General features: G+C 41.0%; 1 protein-coding gene across 7 annotated transcripts; it reads right to left on the bottom strand.

Annotated features, from left to right (window-relative positions):
• Window positions 1–1,017: 1,017 nt before the first annotated feature.
• LOC115154237 (nuclear pore complex protein Nup88) lies at window positions 1,018–19,830 on the bottom strand. 7 transcript variants are annotated; one of them, XR_003867850.1, is made up of 18 exons: window positions 19,562–19,823; window positions 12,249–12,418; window positions 11,727–11,852; window positions 11,449–11,535; window positions 11,169–11,345; window positions 8,079–8,259; window positions 7,745–7,892; window positions 7,456–7,554; window positions 7,243–7,333; window positions 6,941–7,045; window positions 3,912–4,064; window positions 3,496–3,621; window positions 2,715–2,778; window positions 2,427–2,548; window positions 2,086–2,166; window positions 1,756–1,882; window positions 1,547–1,665; window positions 1,018–1,371 (listed from the first exon to the last, which is right to left on the bottom strand). XR_003867850.1 is itself a non-coding variant. In XM_029700258.1 (16 exons), exons 1-15 carry the CDS (start codon window positions 19,793–19,795, stop codon window positions 2,131–2,133), a joined length of 1,803 nt encoding a protein of 600 aa, XP_029556118.1. In that variant the 5' UTR covers window positions 19,796–19,823; the 3' UTR covers window positions 1,754–1,882; window positions 2,086–2,130. The 7 variants fall into 7 exon arrangements, 2 of the variants coding, with proteins under 2 accessions (XP_029556118.1, XP_029556119.1); XR_003867851.1 differs by having other exon boundaries at window positions 2,435–2,548; XR_003867849.1 differs by having other exon boundaries at window positions 2,505–2,548.
• Window positions 19,831–20,012: the final 182 nt, after the last annotated feature.

Below are 20,012 nucleotides of genomic sequence, written 5' to 3'. Positions count from 1 at the left end.
GGAGGAATCTTTGCAAAAAAGTTATTTTTGCATGCTTTGACTCTTCTGCTAGGGCCTCTTGCAAATGTGTATATATAGTACTGTGTACATTTCTGTATATATCTAATAAACCAAATTGTACTTTATGGAATGTGTGACTGTCTCTCAAACACAATGGACCATTGGAGGGCAATCCTGTAAAAGGCTCTTAGTAGAATCCATAAAACACACATTGGACACCACCGCCTGTGAATTCCAGATACTTAGTGACTAAAATAAAATGGGAAATGCATCTTGTTCAGAAAGCTCTTCCAACCGAGGATTGAAGATGTTTGCTATGGAAAACTATTACTTGCAATAAGTGAATTTAGCTTTTTTATAAACATTTCCCAACGTTTATTGCCTAGGTACCTGACTGTCAAGATTTAATTTAGTTATTTCTCAGATGGGATTAAATATTTTCAGCATGCGTTCTGGTTTTTGTTTAAGTCGACACCGAAGCACTTTCTCCAACCTGAAAATTACCACTACCAGAAAAAACCCAGCTCCAATGACTAATTTCCCCGATTTTGGCAAAGAAGCCATTTACCTACTTCCCCAGTCTGAACAGGAACAGCTGGCATGCTAACCTCCTGTCGATGTCATTGCGCTAACGTTAATTAGCATTGGCTCGTGAAACTACCTCAAACTTTCTTCATACTGGAAGCAGAGACAATGGTATCCACGATGGTATTGTTGCAAAAATACCCCAAAATATTTTAATTGTGTACCCCCAGTTTTAAAAGATTGAGTAGAGTTTGCTACAGTTGATGTAAACTCAATGCATCAAAGAATGTATGGAGATTAAAAACTGCTGTCACACTTGAACCATGAGACCAACTCCCCTCCAAGGTGACAGCCCTGTAAATCACAGACAGGAGCAAGTCATGCAATATGAGAAACTGCGGTAAGTGCCTAATGGCGAAGCTGAAGAAAAGATCCCCACCAAGACCAGTATGTGTTCATGCGGAGTTAAAATAAACACATTTGAAAAATGGGTAGTACTGTACATGCATTACTTTTATTCTCCAGATACCATTAATGTATATTTGTCTGTGTATAAAACCTTGTGTAGACTCACGTATACAACATTTTCCCATTTCAATGACTGGTTCCAAAAATCTGACATTATGGCTGACAATGCCTTATGAGTCAATGAGTTGACATGTCATGAGACAGACTATTTTAGCAAGCTTTGACTAAGTATTAACAATAGTGCTTCATTATTATTTTGGTTGTTTGGAAAGCAGTGGGATAGCTGTATATGAAGGATGGCTCCCTTAACGGTCTCAGAAACTGAAATGGTTCTTGATGTCCTTGATCTGTTTCATAATTTCTCCTATGTGCTCTCCCCTGGAAGAGAGAGGGAAACAACACTGCTAGATCATATTAAACAAGACAGAGGGCCAACATTAAACAGTAGGGACAACGTAAAAAATTTGGGACCATCTCCAAACAAAACGGGTCAATGGGTATCATACAGCCAGCAGGCTGGCATAACACCCAGGGAAGAGCTGCTCATACTCACTGTTCTGTTATAACCTCCTGGACACACTTCCTCTGGTGCGCGTTGAGGGCGACAGTAGCCCTGGTTGGAGACACCCCTTTGTCCATCTGTTTCTTCTGTTACTCCTTCTTCATATTTACCTGGGAGAAGATAAGACACCAGTCCAGTTATTACTGTGAACCAGTACGAGGCTCCATGAGGATGACAGAGACCCCAAGAGGGCAGCTCACCTGTTTGATGCCGTTGCCCAGGTGACGCAGTTGGTCGTTGATAGTCTGGAGCTCTTTCTTCATGTCTTTCTCACTGTCAGACAGAACGGGCAGCTGACTGCGCAGACTGCCCAGAACCTGCTTCACCCTGGAATAGTTGATGTAATAGAAGCTCTGAAGCAGATAGCTTTTTGTTGAGAGAGTTAGTCAGTTCTTATGTTGCTTGGGTGTCTGACTGTTTTGAAGACTTTAAAAACAAAATGTATAAACAAATGTAGACTTCTGAAACAAGCCATGAAGATTAGATTAGATTTGAAAGAGGAGCGTAGAGTGACGGGTGTAGCTAGCTACCTGTTCATGGTGGCCTCCTGGCGATACTTGGCATCCTCGTACTTATCAGCCAGACGCTCTGCAGACGCTCGCAGGCTTTTCCTATTGATAGAAAAATAAATACAAGATGAAGAATAGCTCCAAAGTATATGAAATGCATGGTAAAGCTCATGAAGCCTCAGTACTTCCATCACTGTAATTCAAAGAGTTCTGTTTGGCCTCTAATTGCATTATCAACCCCCAGACTGCCGGTCAAACCAAATCAGTCACATCACATTCAATTACATATGAATGTGACCTCATTGAATAATCATATTATATGTACACTGGGAGCAAACAGGATAATAAATACACATGAGCACATTTCTACCACTGCTGATAACTGATGCACTGTAAGACGCATTGTCTGAAGCCTTTTCCACATCTGCAGCTACCGCTACCTATTCTTCATGCAATACATGTCCGTCTTTCACTTTACTTCATTCTGTAAGTAGAAAAAGCATAGCATAAGTGAAATGCATTAGTATTACAATGTTTCATCATTATTTTAAGTGCTTTCATTGTTATAGCACAATTCTGAGTTGCTGTAAGCCTTGGGAGTGCATAGCTATGGGCATCAAGCACTAAGTTTATTGGGAAACTCTATTTACCTCTCCTCTGCACAGGGCCAGGTCCTCAAGCTGCTTGTTCTTCTGTCCTGTCAGCAGTTTCACCCTGAAGAAGAAAAACCAATCAACAACATGCTTCCTGACATGGCTGTGTCCGATTACCCATACTTGAGTTCTAAATAGTACGCTTTTTGGGTATGCCCGAAAATAGGATGTTTTATAGTATGTGAAATTTTGAACGCTTTAAATGTCAGGATGTCATACTCAGCATCAAGTAGAATTCACTGAACACATTGAAGAAGAGAATAGTCTTTTCACATGTGTTTGACACAGCTGATAATTAGGCATTTGAGTCATTTAGCAGACACTCTTATACAGAGCGACTTACAGTAGTGAATGCATACATTTCATGCATTTTTTTTGTACTGGCCCCCCGTGGGAATCAAACCCACAACCCTGGCGTTGCACACACCATGCTCTACCAACTGAGCCACAAGGAAGACATAGAATAGGGGAAGTGCTCTACAAAATTGTACGATTGGCGGGGAACAAACACGATTGCAATTTAGATGACGCCTTCTCAGTATGGATGAGTAAGTAGTATGTTGATATGTGTTGCTTACTGCATACGTTTTTACACAAAGTACGTTATAAATAGTATGTAATAATATTAGTACACAGTATTGAGTTTTAGTAAAAAGTAAGCAAGACAGATTTTGTACACGGCCTGTGTGTGTGTGTGTGTCAGAACTACAACTACAAGTGATCATGTGTGTTGTTGATTAAATATGTGTGTATTTATCTGTTAATGAGTGACATTTACCTTCTCTGCATCTCCTCACGGGCCATATCCTGTTTGAGGATGTACTCCTCTCTGAACACCTGGGTGGCTCTGCTCAGCAGCTGGAGACACTCTGGAGGAGGGGACGATGTGTCCTTGTCCCCTGCCCTAAAAGCACAGGACAACATGACTGAGACCACACAATAAACCAAGAATAATAGTGGTCTTTTTGTTTATAGCAGAAGCTGGGCATTCTGTAAAGTTTGATCTAACCGTTATCAAGCCAGTTCATTGAGAATATATTGTCATTCCAAAAACAGCCACAAGGGAGGATACTACATGTCAAAATGGCTCAGCATGATGCCAAAACATGTTGCTATGGAGTCAAAATAAGCATCTGTACAAATCCAAGATCATCCTACAGGGGTGTTTTCACTGTACTGTGGTGAGTGTGTTACCTCAGCATGAGAGGATTGGTGGAGCTTCGGGCTAGGATGTTTCGAATGTGCTGCTCAAAGTAGTTGTTGTGCAATCCATGCAGAGGAGAGCTAGCTGAGCCTACCCCTGGGTAGGAACACAGCAGGGGAGGAGAGGGAGGCCGGATGGAACTCCTAGGACACACATAGACATGCACCATCAGCCTGTGACACACTTTCCTATCTATATATTTTTTTACGTTTGGACTGATAATGCTCCCTGCATAGGGTTGCACATTTTGTGGAATATTCAGAGGTGGAAACCTTCTGTGGGAATTAACGGGAATATATGCAAATTAATATTAATACCATTTAAACGTAGATGTTTTTTGCATTGGATATATTTACCATATCATATGGAAACAGAAACAAACCTTTTACCTTATCATAAGTAGACATAATTACGAATTATTAAATCCTTCCAATAGAAAAAAAAAAAAGATTTAGTTATGAATTGAACTTTAATTAAATGAGTTGACTCTTCACATGGGATGATTTCACTGAACAACAAAAGGGAATATTGAATGATCCATCGCATCTCCGAAAAAACATTTTTAACATACATTGTAAAATTGTAGTCTAGAAACTAAAGCTTTGGTTTTCTCCCTGGACATCCTCAATGTCCACCTCTTGAACATCAGACTCTGAGGCCTCATCTTCACTGTCACTTTCCAACCTTGTTGAGGATGGCTCGTTGTCAGGCTCAAAAAGCCTCAAATTTGCCCAGATGGCCACCAATTTTTGAACCCTTGGTCAGTTGCGTGCTTTTGTGCGTGTGTTTACAAACAAGGACTAGTTGCGCTCTGAGGCGGCTGATGTTGCTGGGATTTGGAGGATGATGGAGGCAACAGAGGAAAGAGCCTCAGATCCACAAAGTCCCTTCCACCAGGTGGCTGATGAGATATGTTGGCACGACTGCCATATTGCATCTCCATCCCAAAGCCCTTAGTTGGAAGTGTATTTCGCCAGACTGCCAAGAACCTTGCCCTCATCCAGGCCAAGGTGGCGAGATACGGTAGTGATAACACCATAGGCCTTGTTGATCTCTGCACCAGACAGGATGCTCTTGCCAGCATACTTGGGGTACAACATGTACGCTGCGGCGTGTATGGGCTTCAGGCAGAAGTCTTCACGCTTTTTGATGCATTTCAGAACTGCAGTTTCCTCTGCTTGGAGCAACAGTGAAGTGGGCAGGGCAGTACGGATTTCTTCTCTGTCATCTGCAAGCAGAGTCTGAACATCAGACAGGATGGCATTGTCTCCCTCAATCCGTGCAATGGCTACTGCTATAGGTTTCAGGAGTTTCAGGCTGCTTACCACTCTCTCCCAAAATACATCATCCAGGAGGATCCTCTTGATGGAGATGTCCATATCGGCAGACTGTGATATGGCCATTTCTTGGAGAGACTCCTTCCCCTCCAGGAGACTGTCAAACATGATGACAACACCACCCCAACGGGGTGTTGCTGGGCAGCTTCATTGTGGTGCTCTTATTCTTTTCACTTTGCTTGGTGAGGTAGATTGCTGCTATACCTTGATGACCCTTCACATACCTAACCATTTCCTTGGCTCTCTTGTAGAGTATATCCATTGTTTTCAGTGCCATGATGTCCTTGAGGAGCAGATTCAATGCATGAGCAGCACAGCCAATGGGTGTGATGTGAGGGTAGGACTCCTCCACTTTAGACCAAGCAGCCTTCATGTTCGCAGCATTGTCTGTCACCAGTGCAAATACCTTCTATGGTCCAAGGTCATTGATGACTGCCTTCAGCTCATCTGCAATGTAGAGACCGGTGTGTCTGTGCTCTTGTAGAATACTGGTTGAGGGGTGGAGATGATGTAGTTAATTATTCCTTGCCCACAAACATTCGACCACCCATCAGAGATGCTTGCAATACAGTCTGCTTTCTCTATGATTTGCTTGACCTTCACTTGAACTCTGCATCCAGCAAATGAGTAGATAAAGCATGCTGGTTGGAGTGGTGTATGCTGGGCGAAGAACAATTTGAAATCTCTTCCAATACACATTGCCTGTGAGCATCAGAGGTGAACCAGCTGCATACACAGCTCGAGCAAGACATTCATCAGCATTTCTCTGACTACATTCCTCCATTGAGTCAAAAACACTTCTGATTCCAGGAGGACCATGAGCTGTTTGGCACATTATTTGCAAATGTACACAGCTTTTCCTTCTACATTAGCTGCAGTGAAATGTCTCCACACATCAGATAGTGCACGTGGCATTTTCCTGTAAAGATTAGAAAAAAATGAGTAAAAAAAACAACAAATACAATTCCATGTACAGATAAATAGTTAAGCAGTTAGATTAAACAACTATTTTGTAAGATAAATGTTTTTAAATGAAACATGTATGGAAACAGGTGAATTAACACTCCTCAGTTAGCAGGCTCAAGCAAGCTAAAACCACATGGTAGCAAAAACTAACTAGCAGAAATTGTAAAAATTATTTAAACACACTTTGCTGTAGGCTACTACTTACTAGTTAACTAAAAAACTATGTCATATAAAATATAGTCACCCCACCCAGTATTGTAATCAAAACTTCCCAGAAAGCATGTAGTCCTTGGCTCAGACAGTGTAGTAGTGTGGGCTCAATAGCATCTCATTAGTGTGCAAGATCTTGAGAATCAGCTGTACATGGGATAGAAAAGTGCACTGCACATGTGATGGAAGAATGCACTGTACATGCAGAGGGTTGCAATTCCATTGAATTGGGGATAGTTTAACCAAAATATGACACAAGACCTAGAATTGCCTTGTGTATCCCACAAAAAAGGTTCACTGTTATAAGCTAACTTTTTTGATGAATTTAAGCAAACATTCCAGGCTTAACTTCCCATGGAAAACTTCTGGAAATTTAGCGGAAAGTTCCCAACCCTTTGCAACTCTACTCCTATATAATGAAATAAAAAAGAATAGTCATTATCATTCCAGAATTGACATTCAAAAATGAAATTGACCAAAACACTTGAGTCCATACTGAACCGTACAGGAGAGGCAGTAGTAGACACTCGTAGGTGCTGGTAATGCAGATCATGGTGGCACCCAAAGACAGGTCAGACACAATCCAGAAGCCCCGTACTGGAGCTGACAAACTGTGGCCAAAGAGCGAGAGAGAGATGTTTTTTTAAATGTATTTTTAAATACACGAGCAAACAACATTTACTGCCACGTTGACAATCTATGACAACAGTCCCAAGTTGGTACTTATGACTAAGGGCTGCCAATTAGAATCTCAATCTATTCAATGTCATCATATTAATATCTGGTGCCTTGATAGTTGTAGTGCTACCTGCTACTAAGAGGCCTGGTACAGAGGATGTGCTCTACGATGCAGCGGTGTTCAGCAGCCAGCTCCTGAAGACTATCCTTGTCCTCCTCATCTGTGGAGAGAGCATTATGGCACATCAGGCAAATTAATTCACTAACATGCACTAACCGCCTCCGATTTATGTGGTAAACAACGCAATTGAATTGACACCCCGTCTGGACATGAAGGCCTCACCTGACTGGAGGCACTTGTGCAGTTTGTTGAACCAAGTGAGGCCTACACTGTGCACTCCTGCCTCATGCGTGCAGTGGTATCTGTGCTGGCACAGGGGGTCTGCAATAGGGCATAAAGCAAGTTTCAATGAAACATACGGAACACCACAGAAGAAAAAAAATCACATTCAAAGTACATTTGACAAATGATGATGGGGTGTGGACTTTGAGACATCAAGACCTGGTGAGAAGCATCAATGGATCCCATTTTAGCATTCAACTATACCAACCAATCAGCATGACTCACTCACCTCTGTGCAGTCTGATTGGGCAGGTGAAGTCAGACTCCACAAACTCCTCCTCCCCAGCGGCCAGTTTGAGGGTAAGCTCCAGCTCTACACACTCAAACACATAGAGAGAGGGCACCGCCTCCGAGCCCCGCATCCACTTCTCCACTGCCTGTCAATCACACACAGAGAAGAAAATTCCTCCATGGACATTACGTGAGGTGAAATGTTCAGAATTGTACAGATATATGTAATGAATAGAGCCAACACGATTCCCTGTTCTACTAGATAGACAATCATATCTGTTTATCACAAAACATTTCTATCTAAATATTCTGTAACGTTGCACAGTACTTACTCCTGTCTCCTCCTCTGCTTCCAGCACCACGCAGTGATACAGTGTGCCCGTTTCTGTGGCGATGACCAGGATGTTGGGCACGCAGGGCAGGCAGAGCACGGCACAGGCGTCGTAACCATAGTTATCCTCTGCCGCGGGGTACATGAGTAAGGGCCCACTGGGCTTACTGAGGCAACCCGAACTGAAAGACAGAAATAGGGTCTAGGAATGAGATTCAAATGAGATTCCTATTATGGATGATATTTTATTACATTTTCCTCAAACAGTAGCATAATATACTGAACATAAATATAAACGCAACATATAAAATCTCCCATCCGCACAAAAGGCGTTTTTCTCTTGAATGTACACAAATGTGTTTACATCCCTGTTAGTGAGCATTTCTCCTTTGCCAAACGGCAGGGATTGGGAGACTAGTCAGGTATGAGGAAAAAAACGGAGCAAAGTACAGAGAGATCTTTGACGAAAACCTGCTCCAGAGTGCTCAGGACCTCAGACTGAGGTGAAAGTTCACCTTCCAACAGGACAACAACCCTAAGCACACAGCTAAGACAACGCAGGAGTGACTTCGGGACAAGTCTCTGAATGTCCTTGAGTGGCCCAGCCAGAGCCCGGTCTTGAACCCTAACGAATATCTCTGAGAGACCTGCAAATAGATGTGCAGCAACGCTCCCCATCCAACCTGACAGAGCTTGAGAGGATCTGCAGAGAAGAATGGGAGAAACTCCCCAAATATAGGGGTGCCACGCTTGTAGCGTCATACCCAAGACTCGAGACTGTAATCACTGCTAAAGGGGCTTCAACAAAGTACTGAGTAAAGGGTCTGAATACTTATGTAAATGTGATAGTTTATTTTATACAAATGTCACAAAATTCTTAACCAGTTTTTGCTTTGTTATTATGGGGTATTGTGTAGATTGATGAGGGTAAAAAAGTAAATAATAATAATTTTATCCATTTTAGAATAAGGCTTTAACGTAACAAAATTTGGAAATAGTCAAGGGATCTGAGTACTTTCCGAATGCACTGTATGTATTTTAATAAAATCAACTATATGCACTGAGATTGTTTGATGCTTTAAGAGCACTGTTTGATGAAATAATTAAGAGACAATAACTCAAGATGGAGCCAAAGATCAAGATAACCAGATGAAAAGAAAACTGTTCCCGACCCCCCTCCTCCCGCTGCTGCTGGCCTCGCAGATTCTGTCCTTATGCTCCTGAAGTTGCCGGTAATAGGCTACAAAAGGGGTCAGAAACTTTTTTCATGTGGAGTGCCAATTTACAATTCATCTTACCATTTCTACCGAATGTCTTCGTATCTCAAAATCAATGTATGTGGTTAATATAAATTATATCTAAATGATACAAATCTAAAAGTTTTAAATTAATCTAATGCAGGAGTGCCTGCCTCTGCCAAATGGACACATTGTCCATACACCGTTGCTGCTTTTTGACTGCAAAGCCAGTTTTACACTAGTGTACACACCCTTATGTTAAACTAGAGAATGTGTTTCCATTGCTAGGGCTGACAGTGAGAACTTGTGAAGGGCAGAATCAACAACCTCTGTGTAATCAAAACAGATGCTCTGTGAGAAGGTGCTAAAATTCAGTTAGCCTTTGTTATGTAAATAGAGGATAAAAAGTACTAGTGGCCTGCCTTTGGCCCCAAGTGAGGGCAGGTCCGTCAAAGCCATGGCCCAGTAAGACACGGGTACCGACAGACCCATGTAGATGGAAACTGAAAAGTCTGAGACTTTAGGGTAAAACACTGGGGTAAATCCTGTATGGAAATGCGTGACGTGAGCTATTGGCAGCTAAAGAACTTAGCACAGAATGCAGAGATAGGCCTATATACCAATGCAAGTAGCCCTAACTTCCATTGCTAACTAGATAAAAATAGCCTACATAAAGCCAACAAATAAAAACATTGCAGGTAGAAAATATCCTGATAAAAAATAAATATCCTATAAAACACATTGTCTATGCATGGCAGTTTGTTCATGTTCTTTCAATGACATTCCTCTGTACGTCAACTGGTCTCTCAGAGTTTCCCAGCTCGGGACAGACACACCTGTATGTGCGCACAGTATAAGAATAAATCAGGTATTTAATGACGTTTGCACTGGATCAGAGCATGACATTTTTCTGTTTCACACCGAGGCTAGGTGGTTATCGAAAGGGAGAGAGCTGGAAAGATTTTTCAAATACACAAAAAGTAATTCTCAATGGATGTAAAAACAGACTTTGTTTACATGCCGTTTGAGGAAGAAAAAATGTATTTGAGAAGCTCCAAAGCTCATTAGTGGTGGTGAGATAAGACAATCAGATATACTATCAGCCATCCCCAAATGTGCACATTTATACATTTGCGCAGGTAGCCTAGACCTACTTCTATAAGTAATCACCAGTAGTCCATTTTCATTAATCCCCATAATTTCTAATCTACAATGTTTGTTTGGATTCTGTTAATGCATTCAATATATTATTAATGCAGTCGTTTAATGTTCTCATTGTCGGAGTGGACACATTTGCAGATCTCATAACCTATGCTACACTTGCGAGAAACAAGTTTTGGTTTATTTCATTCTATTTACGGGTTTTGTCAATTTATTCATTGTCTTTTGTTTGGAGCGCTCCTGTCATTGTTGAGTAAGGACGTGTTTTATCCTTAGTAAGGACGTGTTTTACCTTTACTCAACACTGACAGGATCGTGCCAAACAAAATAATGAATAAATTGACAAAACTCGTGAACGGAATTAAATAAACCAAAACTTGTTTCTCACAAGCGTAGCATAGGTTGTGCACTCTGTAAACGAGAGAACAGTAAACGACTGTAATAATAACATATTGAATGCATTAACAAAATCCAATGAGGATTAACGGAAAATGTACTACTGGTGATATATGTAATGGGGAATTGCTAGACTAACAATCAAAGGTCAAACAATTCACACAATGAAGCTATGAAACACTGAATGCGCACGAATTGGCGGGAGAAAGCTCATTCTGGAAAGAGACGCGCTTGGCAGCCTTCAAGTTCGGAACTCAGGTAATTGTGAATCAAGACACTGCCTCTAAGCCCCTTACCTGTGTGCGAGGCTAGTGTAGCTGAGATAGGTCTCTCCATTCTCATAGAGTATGTAGAGAGGGTACACCAGCACATCCTCCTTAGACCGCTGGCCTGTGAGCTGTCGAGGAGCACTTGCCACTGGTCCAAAGTCGAACGCAACAGCAATCTCCCCCAGAGAGGCTGCATAGGAGCGCCTGAGAAAGAGAATTGAGCGACAGATCTCATTAGTAAGCCAGATAGCACGGTGTAGGTCAATTATATTTTGATTTGGTCAATTCAGAGGATGAAATAACTCACCCTCGAGTGTGTACACTGCTGTCCTCCTCTGATTGGGACACTGATAGCGCTCTAGCTGGAGTCTGAGGCTCTTTCAACCCATAGAACCTATACACACCAATACAATGTCAATGCAGTGCAGTTGTATGGCCAATACAGTATAAAACTACGAATAGCCACATAAATCACTCGTAGGAGCTGGTGGTGCAGATCACAGTGGGGCACAATAGCTAACGAACCCATTGATTGATGAGACAAACATATATCAGTGCTTTATAAATGGCGTGGTGCATGTTCACCTGATGGTGTTGTCAGAGGTCAGCAGCACTAGGTGGGGCTCCTCCGTCTCACTGGGGAACCAGGCAGCCTGCCGCAGGGTCACTGAGGCTGAACTGGTAAAGAATCGCTCAGCTACAGGAATAGTCCTGGTAGAGGGTAAACCACGTTTCACTCAGCAGAGAATCCTTTATTAATCTACCCCATGGAATAGAGTCAACACAGGATTTAGAGTGGTATAAGAATGTTTATTTGATATGAACCAAAATATGGGATTTTCTTTGAACTCAAGACAATAAGTGTGGGATGGGGATACTTCCTTACAGTAGGCTATATGGGCCACTTAGTTCCAGCCCATGGCACGATTCTGTTGTAGTTTATTTTTCTCTATGATACAGGTGCTTCCTAACTGTTCAAGTAGGGACCCTGCAGAGTGCTCTTCAGATCCCTAAAGGGTCCAAGATATAAAAATAAAAAAATGCTTTGTTGGAGTCAGATTGTTATTTATGATAGAAATGGGAATTGGGATAATGTTTCATACTCACTTGCAGTAAACTTCGCTCCGTCCTCCTTCAAACTCTGACCTCTTGCCCCACCGCTGTGGTAATTCTAGAACGGTGGCACCCCGTTGTCCAATGAGTGCGACATGGTACTGTGTTGGGCTCAGCAACACCTGGCATACTTCGAACCGTGGAGGATTTATGCACAACTGAGTCTGAGAAAACAAATGAAAAAAAGATATACACTGATTACAAAACATGACAGACTGACCAGGTGAAAGCTATGATCCCTTATTGATGTCACCTGTTAAATCCACTTAAAATCAGTGTGCATGAAGGGGAGGAGACAGGTTAAACAAATGTTTTTAAAGTCTTGAGACATGGATGGTGTATGTGTGCCATTCAGAGTGTGAAATGGGCAAGACAAAATATTTAAGTGCCTTTGAACAAGGTATGGTAGTAGGTGCCAGACGCACCAGTTTGAGTGTGTTAAGAACTGCAACACTGCTGGGTTTTTCATGCTCAACAGTTTCCCGTGTGTATCAAGAATGGTCCACCACCCAAAGGACATCCAGCCAACTTCACAACTGTGGGAAGCACTGGAGTCAACATGGGCCAGCATCCCCGAGGAACGCTTTTGACACCTTGTAGAGTCCATGCCCCGACGAATTGAAGCTGTTCTGAGGGCAAAAAGGCAGTGCAATTCAATATTGGAAAGGTGTTCCTAATGTTTTGTACACTCAGTGTAGATGCTAACGTTGATTAAGTCAGTGGCCTTGTCCAGAAACAAACCCTAGCCCCTTAGAGATTTGAGAGGATTTCATTAGGTTTAGGCAATATGATAGCTCCACCTTGGCCAAGCTAGGTGGAATATTTGCCATATTGCCTACACCTATCCAATCCTCTCAGATCTCCAAAAGTGCTAAGGGGTAGTATATAGAGGTAATGTGTTTTTCTGGACAAGGCCCGAACCAGTATCTGGACAGATGAGGAGATGATAAATATGTCTCCTCTCTAGCCCAGTTAGCTACCATTAATTTACCCATTAGACAGCTCTTATAGGCACTTTAGTATTGCCAGTGTAACAGTATAGCTTCCGTCCCTCTCCTCGCTCCTACCTGGGCTCGAACCAGGAACACATCGACAACAGCCACCCTCGAAGCAGCGTTACCCATGTAGAGCAAGGGGAACAACTACTCCAAGTCTCAGAGCGAGTGACGTTTGAAACGCTATTAGTGCGCACCCGCTAACTAGCTAGCCATTTCACATCGGTTACACCAGCCTAATCTTGGGAGTTGATAGGCTTGAAGTCATAAACAGCGCAATGCATTGCGAAAAGCTGCTGGCAAAACGCACGAAAGTGCTGTTTGAATGAATGCTTACGAGCCTGCTGGTGCCTACCACCGCTCAGTCAGACTGCTCTATCAAATCATAGACTTAATTATAATATAATAAACACACAGAAATACGAGCCTTAGGTCATTAATATGGTAGAATCCGGAAACTATCATCCGGAACTATCATCCAGAAACTATCATCTCGAAAACAAAACGTTTTTTTCTTTCAGCGAAATACGGAACCGGTCCGTATTTTATCTAACGGGTGGCATCCCTAAGTCTAAATATTCCTGTTACATTGCACAACCTTCAATGGTATGTCATAATTACGTAAAATTCTGGCAAATTAGTTCGCAACGAGCCAGGCAATGAGCGCAAGAGCAGTGACACAATTTCATGTTAGCAGGCAATATTAACTAAATATGCAGGTTTAAAAAACATATACTTGTGTATTGATTTTAAAGAAAGGCATTGATGTTTATGGTTAGGTACATTGGTGCAACGACAGTGCTTTTTTCGCAAATGCGCTTGTTAAATCATCACCCGTTTGTCGAAGTAGGCTGTGATTCGATGAGAAATTAACAGGTACCGCATCGATTATATGCAACGCAGGACACGTTTGATAAACTAGTAATATCATCAACCATGTGTAGTTAACTAGTGATTATGTTAAGATTGATATTTTTTATAAGATAAGTTTAATGCTAGCTAGCAACTTACCTTGGCTTCTTGCTGCCCTCGCGTAACAGGTAGTCAGCCTGCCATGCAGGCTCCTCGTGGAGTGCAATGTAAGGCAGGTGGTTAGAGCGTTGGACTAGTAACCAGAAGGTTGCAAAAACGAATCCCTGAATCCCCCCTGAACAAGGCAGTTAACCCCCGTTCCTAGGCCGTCATTGAAAACAAGAATGTGTTCTTAATCTGACTTGCCTAGTAAAATAAAGGTGTATAAAAAAGATCAAAAAATAAAATAAAAAAATCGGCAAATCGGTGGCCAAAAATACCGATTACCGATTGTTATGAAAACTTGAAATCAGCCCTAATTAATCGGCCATCCCGATTAATCGGTCGACCTCTACAACAGTGTATGAATGTCATATCAACCTGTTGTTTCACATGCGCTACACGGAATGCAACAATATTTAAATTAAGTACACAATATAAGGTATGTTTTAGTGATCTTTCCAAAGAGGTGGATTTGGCACATGTGCACTTGGTCAAAAACAATACATAGCCTAGATACATTATTTTGGTTGCTTGTAAATTTTTATTTAGACCTTTTTTTGGAAGTTCACACCGGGCGTGATGGCAGTAAATGACGATAGTTGCTAAATCTTGGCCTCCACTCCAAAAAATATTATTCAGGGTAAACTGAAATGACTAAAACCAGATATAAAGTATGTATGTAGAAAATATAATGGAGCTATACATTTTTTAAATAAGATCATCTTTGAGAACTAACAACCTCCAGAATGAAAACTACAGTCCAAAAATTTCTAGGCATGGGGCCACCATTGATTTTGCTATGTTTGAGTCACTCAGATAGCATAAGAACATGCATAAGCCATGGCAAAATGTGTAGAATTGCAGGAAATTAGCTTTAAAGTCACTGTCCAGTGTTCCAGATTCCTATGAAATATGACCTATAATTACTTATGAATGAAATGTTCCCTTCCAATTATTTTTATTAAGTATGTTTTAAAATCAATTTTTATGCCATTTTTCTTGTAAAAAAGCGATAATATTCCGACCGGGAAAGCGTGTTTACGTTCAAAGAGAGAGAAAGTAAAAACATGGGATCCCCTCGTGCACGAGCCTCAGTCTGATGGCCCTCTGATCGACCACTTAACCAAGGCGCTAAAGTTTTTCAGCCAGCGGCTGGAATTACATCATTCAGCTTTTTCCCGGGTTCTGAGAGCCTATGGGAGCCGTAGGAAGTGTCACGTTACAGCAAAGATCCTAAATTTTCTTTAAACAGAGCCAAGAAGCCCAAGGAATGGTCAGAGAGGGTACTTCCTGTTTGGAATCTTCTCAGGTTTTTGCCTGCCATATGAGTTCTGTTATACTCACAGACACCATTCAAACAGTTTTAGAAACTTTAGGGTGTTTTCTATCCAAAGGCAATAATTATATGCATATTCTAGTTTCTGGGCAGTAGTAATAACCAGATTAAATCGGGTACGTTTTTTATCCGGCTGTGTAAATACTGCCCCCTAGCCCTAACAGGTTAACTTCTTTGGGATCGGTGTCCCATCCACGGGACGGTTGAGCTAACGTAGGCTAATGTGGTTAACCTCTTGGCGTTCCCCTAGGATAGGGGGCGCTACAGCGATTTTTGAAAAAAAATTGTGCCCATTTTAAATGGCCTACTACTCAAACTCAGAAGCTAGGATATGCATATAATTAATACTTGTGGATAGAAAACACCCTAAAGTTTCTAAAACTGTTTGAATGGTGTCTGTGAGTATAACAGAACTCATATGGCAGTCAAAACCCCGAGACAGATCGAAACAGGAAGTGGAATTCTGAATTGCGGACTCAACTTCATCACGTTGCCTATTAATCACACCGTGAGCTATGGTTCATTGAGCACTTCCTATTGCTTCCACTAGATGTCCCCCAGTCTTTACAAAGTGATTTGAGCCTTCTACTGTGAAAACTGACACAATGACACGCTGTGGAACGTGGTCACACGGAGAGGGCCATCACCATTATGACGCCGGCGCCCCTAGCTACCCTCCCCTTTCGAAACATTTTGAAACACAATGCAATCGTCCCCCTCGAATCTTATTGGAGCTCTAGTTGAAAAACGCCCTAAAGATTTATGTTATACAACGTTTGACATGTTTGAACGAACCTAAATAAGAAAAAAATGCATTTTGTTGAAAGAGTAGCCCTGCGCACGTCGGAACTTTTGGTGCAGCCTTCAGAACGCGCTAACAACAACAAGCTAATGGAACATAAAGGATGAACTTTTTCGAACGAAAATACATTTGTTGTGGACCTGGGATTCCTGGAAGTGCCTAAGGATGAAGATAATCAAAGGTAAGGGATTATTGACAATAGTATACAAGACTAGATTTGATATGCGATTGTTCCAAGATGGAGCTGACCTGTATTGCTAGCCTATTGTTCTGAGTATCGCATCCCCTTTTATCGCAAAGTGTGATTACCCAGTAAAGTTATTTTTAAATCTGGCATTACAGATGCTTTCAAGAGATATTCATCTATAAATCTTAGAATGACAATATTACATTTTAAAAATGTTTTCGAATAGTAATTTAGTAAATTGTAGCGCTGTTTCATCGGATGCATTTGAGGGAAAATAGTCAACGTTACGCACCGATGTAAAATGCTGTTTTTATATATAAATATGAACTTTATCGAACAAAAGAATGCATGAATTGGGTAACATGATGTCCTAGGTGTGTCATCTGATGAAGATTGTCAAAGGTTAGTGCTGCATTTAGCTGTTTTTTGGTTATTTGTGATGCATGTGGTTGGTCGGAAAATGGCTATGTGGCTACTTTAACGATATACTCCTCTAACATAATCTAATGTTTTGCTTTTGCTGTAAATGTCACGGTAATCGTCGGTGAAGGCGGACCAAAATGCAGCAGGACTGCGTTTGTTCATTTTGAACATTTATTAAATCAAAAAGAACACAAAAAACAACTCACGAATTACAGACAGTCTGGCAAGGCACAAGGCTAATCTCCCACAATTAAACAGACAAACACACCCAACTAATATAGGACTTCCAATCAAAGGCAACACCACACAGCTGCCTTCAATTGGAAGTCCACCCCAATTAACCAAACATAGACATACAACTAACTAGATCAACATAGAAATACGTGAAACTCAAACAGTGCCCAAAAACCCCGGAATACTAAATCAAATGCCCTTACTACAAAAACACCACCCTGAACCACATAAAACAAATACCCTCTGCCACGTCCTGACCAAACTACAATACCAATTAACCCTTATACTGGCCAGGACGTGACAGTAAAGCCTTTTTGAAATCGGACAACGTGGTTAGATTCAGGAGAGGTGTATCTATAAAACGATATAATTTGAGAATTTAAAAAAAAAAATGTTTTATTATTACATTTTGTTATGCTAATGGCGATAGGATTTTTCGCTGGATGTCGAGCCGCACAGGGGTTAAACAGCGGTTGACATGCTTCGAAGTACGGTAATGGAATATTTAGAATTTTTTTGTCACGAAACGCGTCGGGCGCATAACCCTTATTTACCCTTTCGGATAGTGTCTTGAACACACGAACAAAACACCGCTATTTGGATATAACTATGGATTATTTGGGACCAACCCAACATTTGTTATTGAAGTAGAAGTCCTGGGAGTGCATTCTGACAAAGAACAGCAAAGGTAATAACATTTTTCTTATAGTAAATCTGACTTTGGTGAGGGCTAAACTTGGTGGGTGTGTAAATAGCTAGCCCTGTGATGCCGGGCTATCTACTTAGAATATTGCAAAATGTGCTTTCACCGAAAAGCTATTTTAAAATCGGACATGGCGAGTGCATAGAGGAGTTCTGTATCTATAATTCTTAAAATAATTGTTATGTTTTTTGTGAACGTTTATCGTGAGTAATTTAGTAAATTCACCGGAAGTTTGCGGGGGGTATGCTAGTTCTGAACGTCACATGCTAATGTAAAAAGCTGGTTTTTGATATAAATATGAACTTGATTGAACAAAACATGCATGTATTGTATAACATAATGTCCTAGGGGTGTCATCTGATGAAGATCATCAAAGGTTAGTGCTGCATTTAGCTGTGGTTTGGATTTATGTGACATTATATGCTAGCTTGAAAAATGGGTGTCTGATTATTTCTGGCTGGGTACTCTGCTGACATAATCTAATGTTTTGCTTTCGTTGTAAAGCCTTTTTGAAATCGGACAGTGTGGTTAGATTAACGAGAGTCTTGTCTTTAAAATGCTGTAAAATAGTCATATGTTTGAGAAATTGAAGTAATAGCATTTCTAAGGTATTTGAATAACGCGCCACAGGATTCCACTGGCTGTTACGTAGTTGGGACGATTTCGTCTCACCTACCCTAGAGAAGTTAATAAACAGAAATGCAATGGTTCATTGGATCAGTATAAACTTTACACATACACTGCTGCCATCTAGTGGCCAAAATCGAAATTGCACCTTGGCTGGAATAATACATTATGGCCTTTCTCTTGCATTTCAAAGACGATGGTACAAAAAAAATACAAAAGAACGGTTGGTTTTGTCTTTGTATTATCTTTTACCAAATCTATTGTGTTATATTCTCCTACATTCCTTTCACATTTCCACAAACTTCAAAGTGTTTCCTTTCACATGGTACCAAGAATATGCATATCCTTGCTTCAGGGCATGAGCTACAGGCAGTTAGATTTAAGTGTCATTTTAGACGACAATTGGAAGAAAAAAAAGGGGCAGATCCTTAAAGCAGCTTTCTGTGTTGGAATGGAGTGGGCGTACCCCAACAACCGAACGGTGTGAGTGCAAAAATATGAATATGAGTAGACCACTGATTAGCCAGTTCGTCCTCTTTTAGACCGCTTATAGTTTGAGGTGGAGTTTAAGTCGTTTTTCACTATTTATGCTTTGGCCACAAATACGAGTACAGGTCGAGTCAACAACATTATTTGGGTAGGAGTTAACAGAATATGAACTTTCAAAAGTTAAATTTTCATTGGACAGTGACTTAAAAAAAAAATCTCTCATCTCTATGACAAAATGTGTAGAATTGCAATTCTTAACTCATTTTGATAACTTTGCCACCGATGCTGGAAAAAAATTATAGGAAACATTGAGTTCAGACAACGCCAACGTGAAAGTGATTGCATATTGTGCCAGGAATGAATGGGAGTGGCAACTGACTGTAATTACACTGCAGAGACTATTCTATCTAATATAATTCGTTTAAAAAAACTTCTCAGAAAGTAGCTAGCTAGATGAACAACCAACCTTTAAACAAGTTATCTAGTAATTTACTCACCTGGTATTTCACACTCTCAAAGCTGTCCTCTGAATTGAGCTGCCTCAGATTTGTCGTGTAAAAAACACTGTCTGCGTCATCCCACAAGAATATGTCACCATTGAGGCAAAATGTAAGACTCTTTGCAGTTCTGCAATTCGCTTTGGGTTCCAAATCAAGTTCCTCTCGTAATTTATAAAAAATATCATGACTTGGTAGTTCGCTTCGCCATCGCTCTCCAGCAAACGCCGCCATTTTTCCTATCGTCTGAAAATTACGATTTTAGAATCCTACCAATGAAAACGAGCTTCAGGATTCATACAACTCAATAATCCAATCAGATCCAGAGGCAAGCTGAATATGTAAAACAACGGGAATTGAGTTTTTACAACCACTGATATTGAAACGAAAGTTACCTCAAGAGTTGATACATAGTAACAACATAGTTGCTACAAAATGATGCTATGTAACA

The sequence above is a fragment of the Salmo trutta genome, chromosome 19 (assembly GCF_901001165.1).
Source record: "Salmo trutta chromosome 19, fSalTru1.1, whole genome shotgun sequence".
Taxonomy (NCBI): Eukaryota; Metazoa; Chordata; class Actinopteri; order Salmoniformes; family Salmonidae; genus Salmo; species Salmo trutta.
This window is presented reverse-complemented; position numbering and strand designations above follow the sequence as displayed.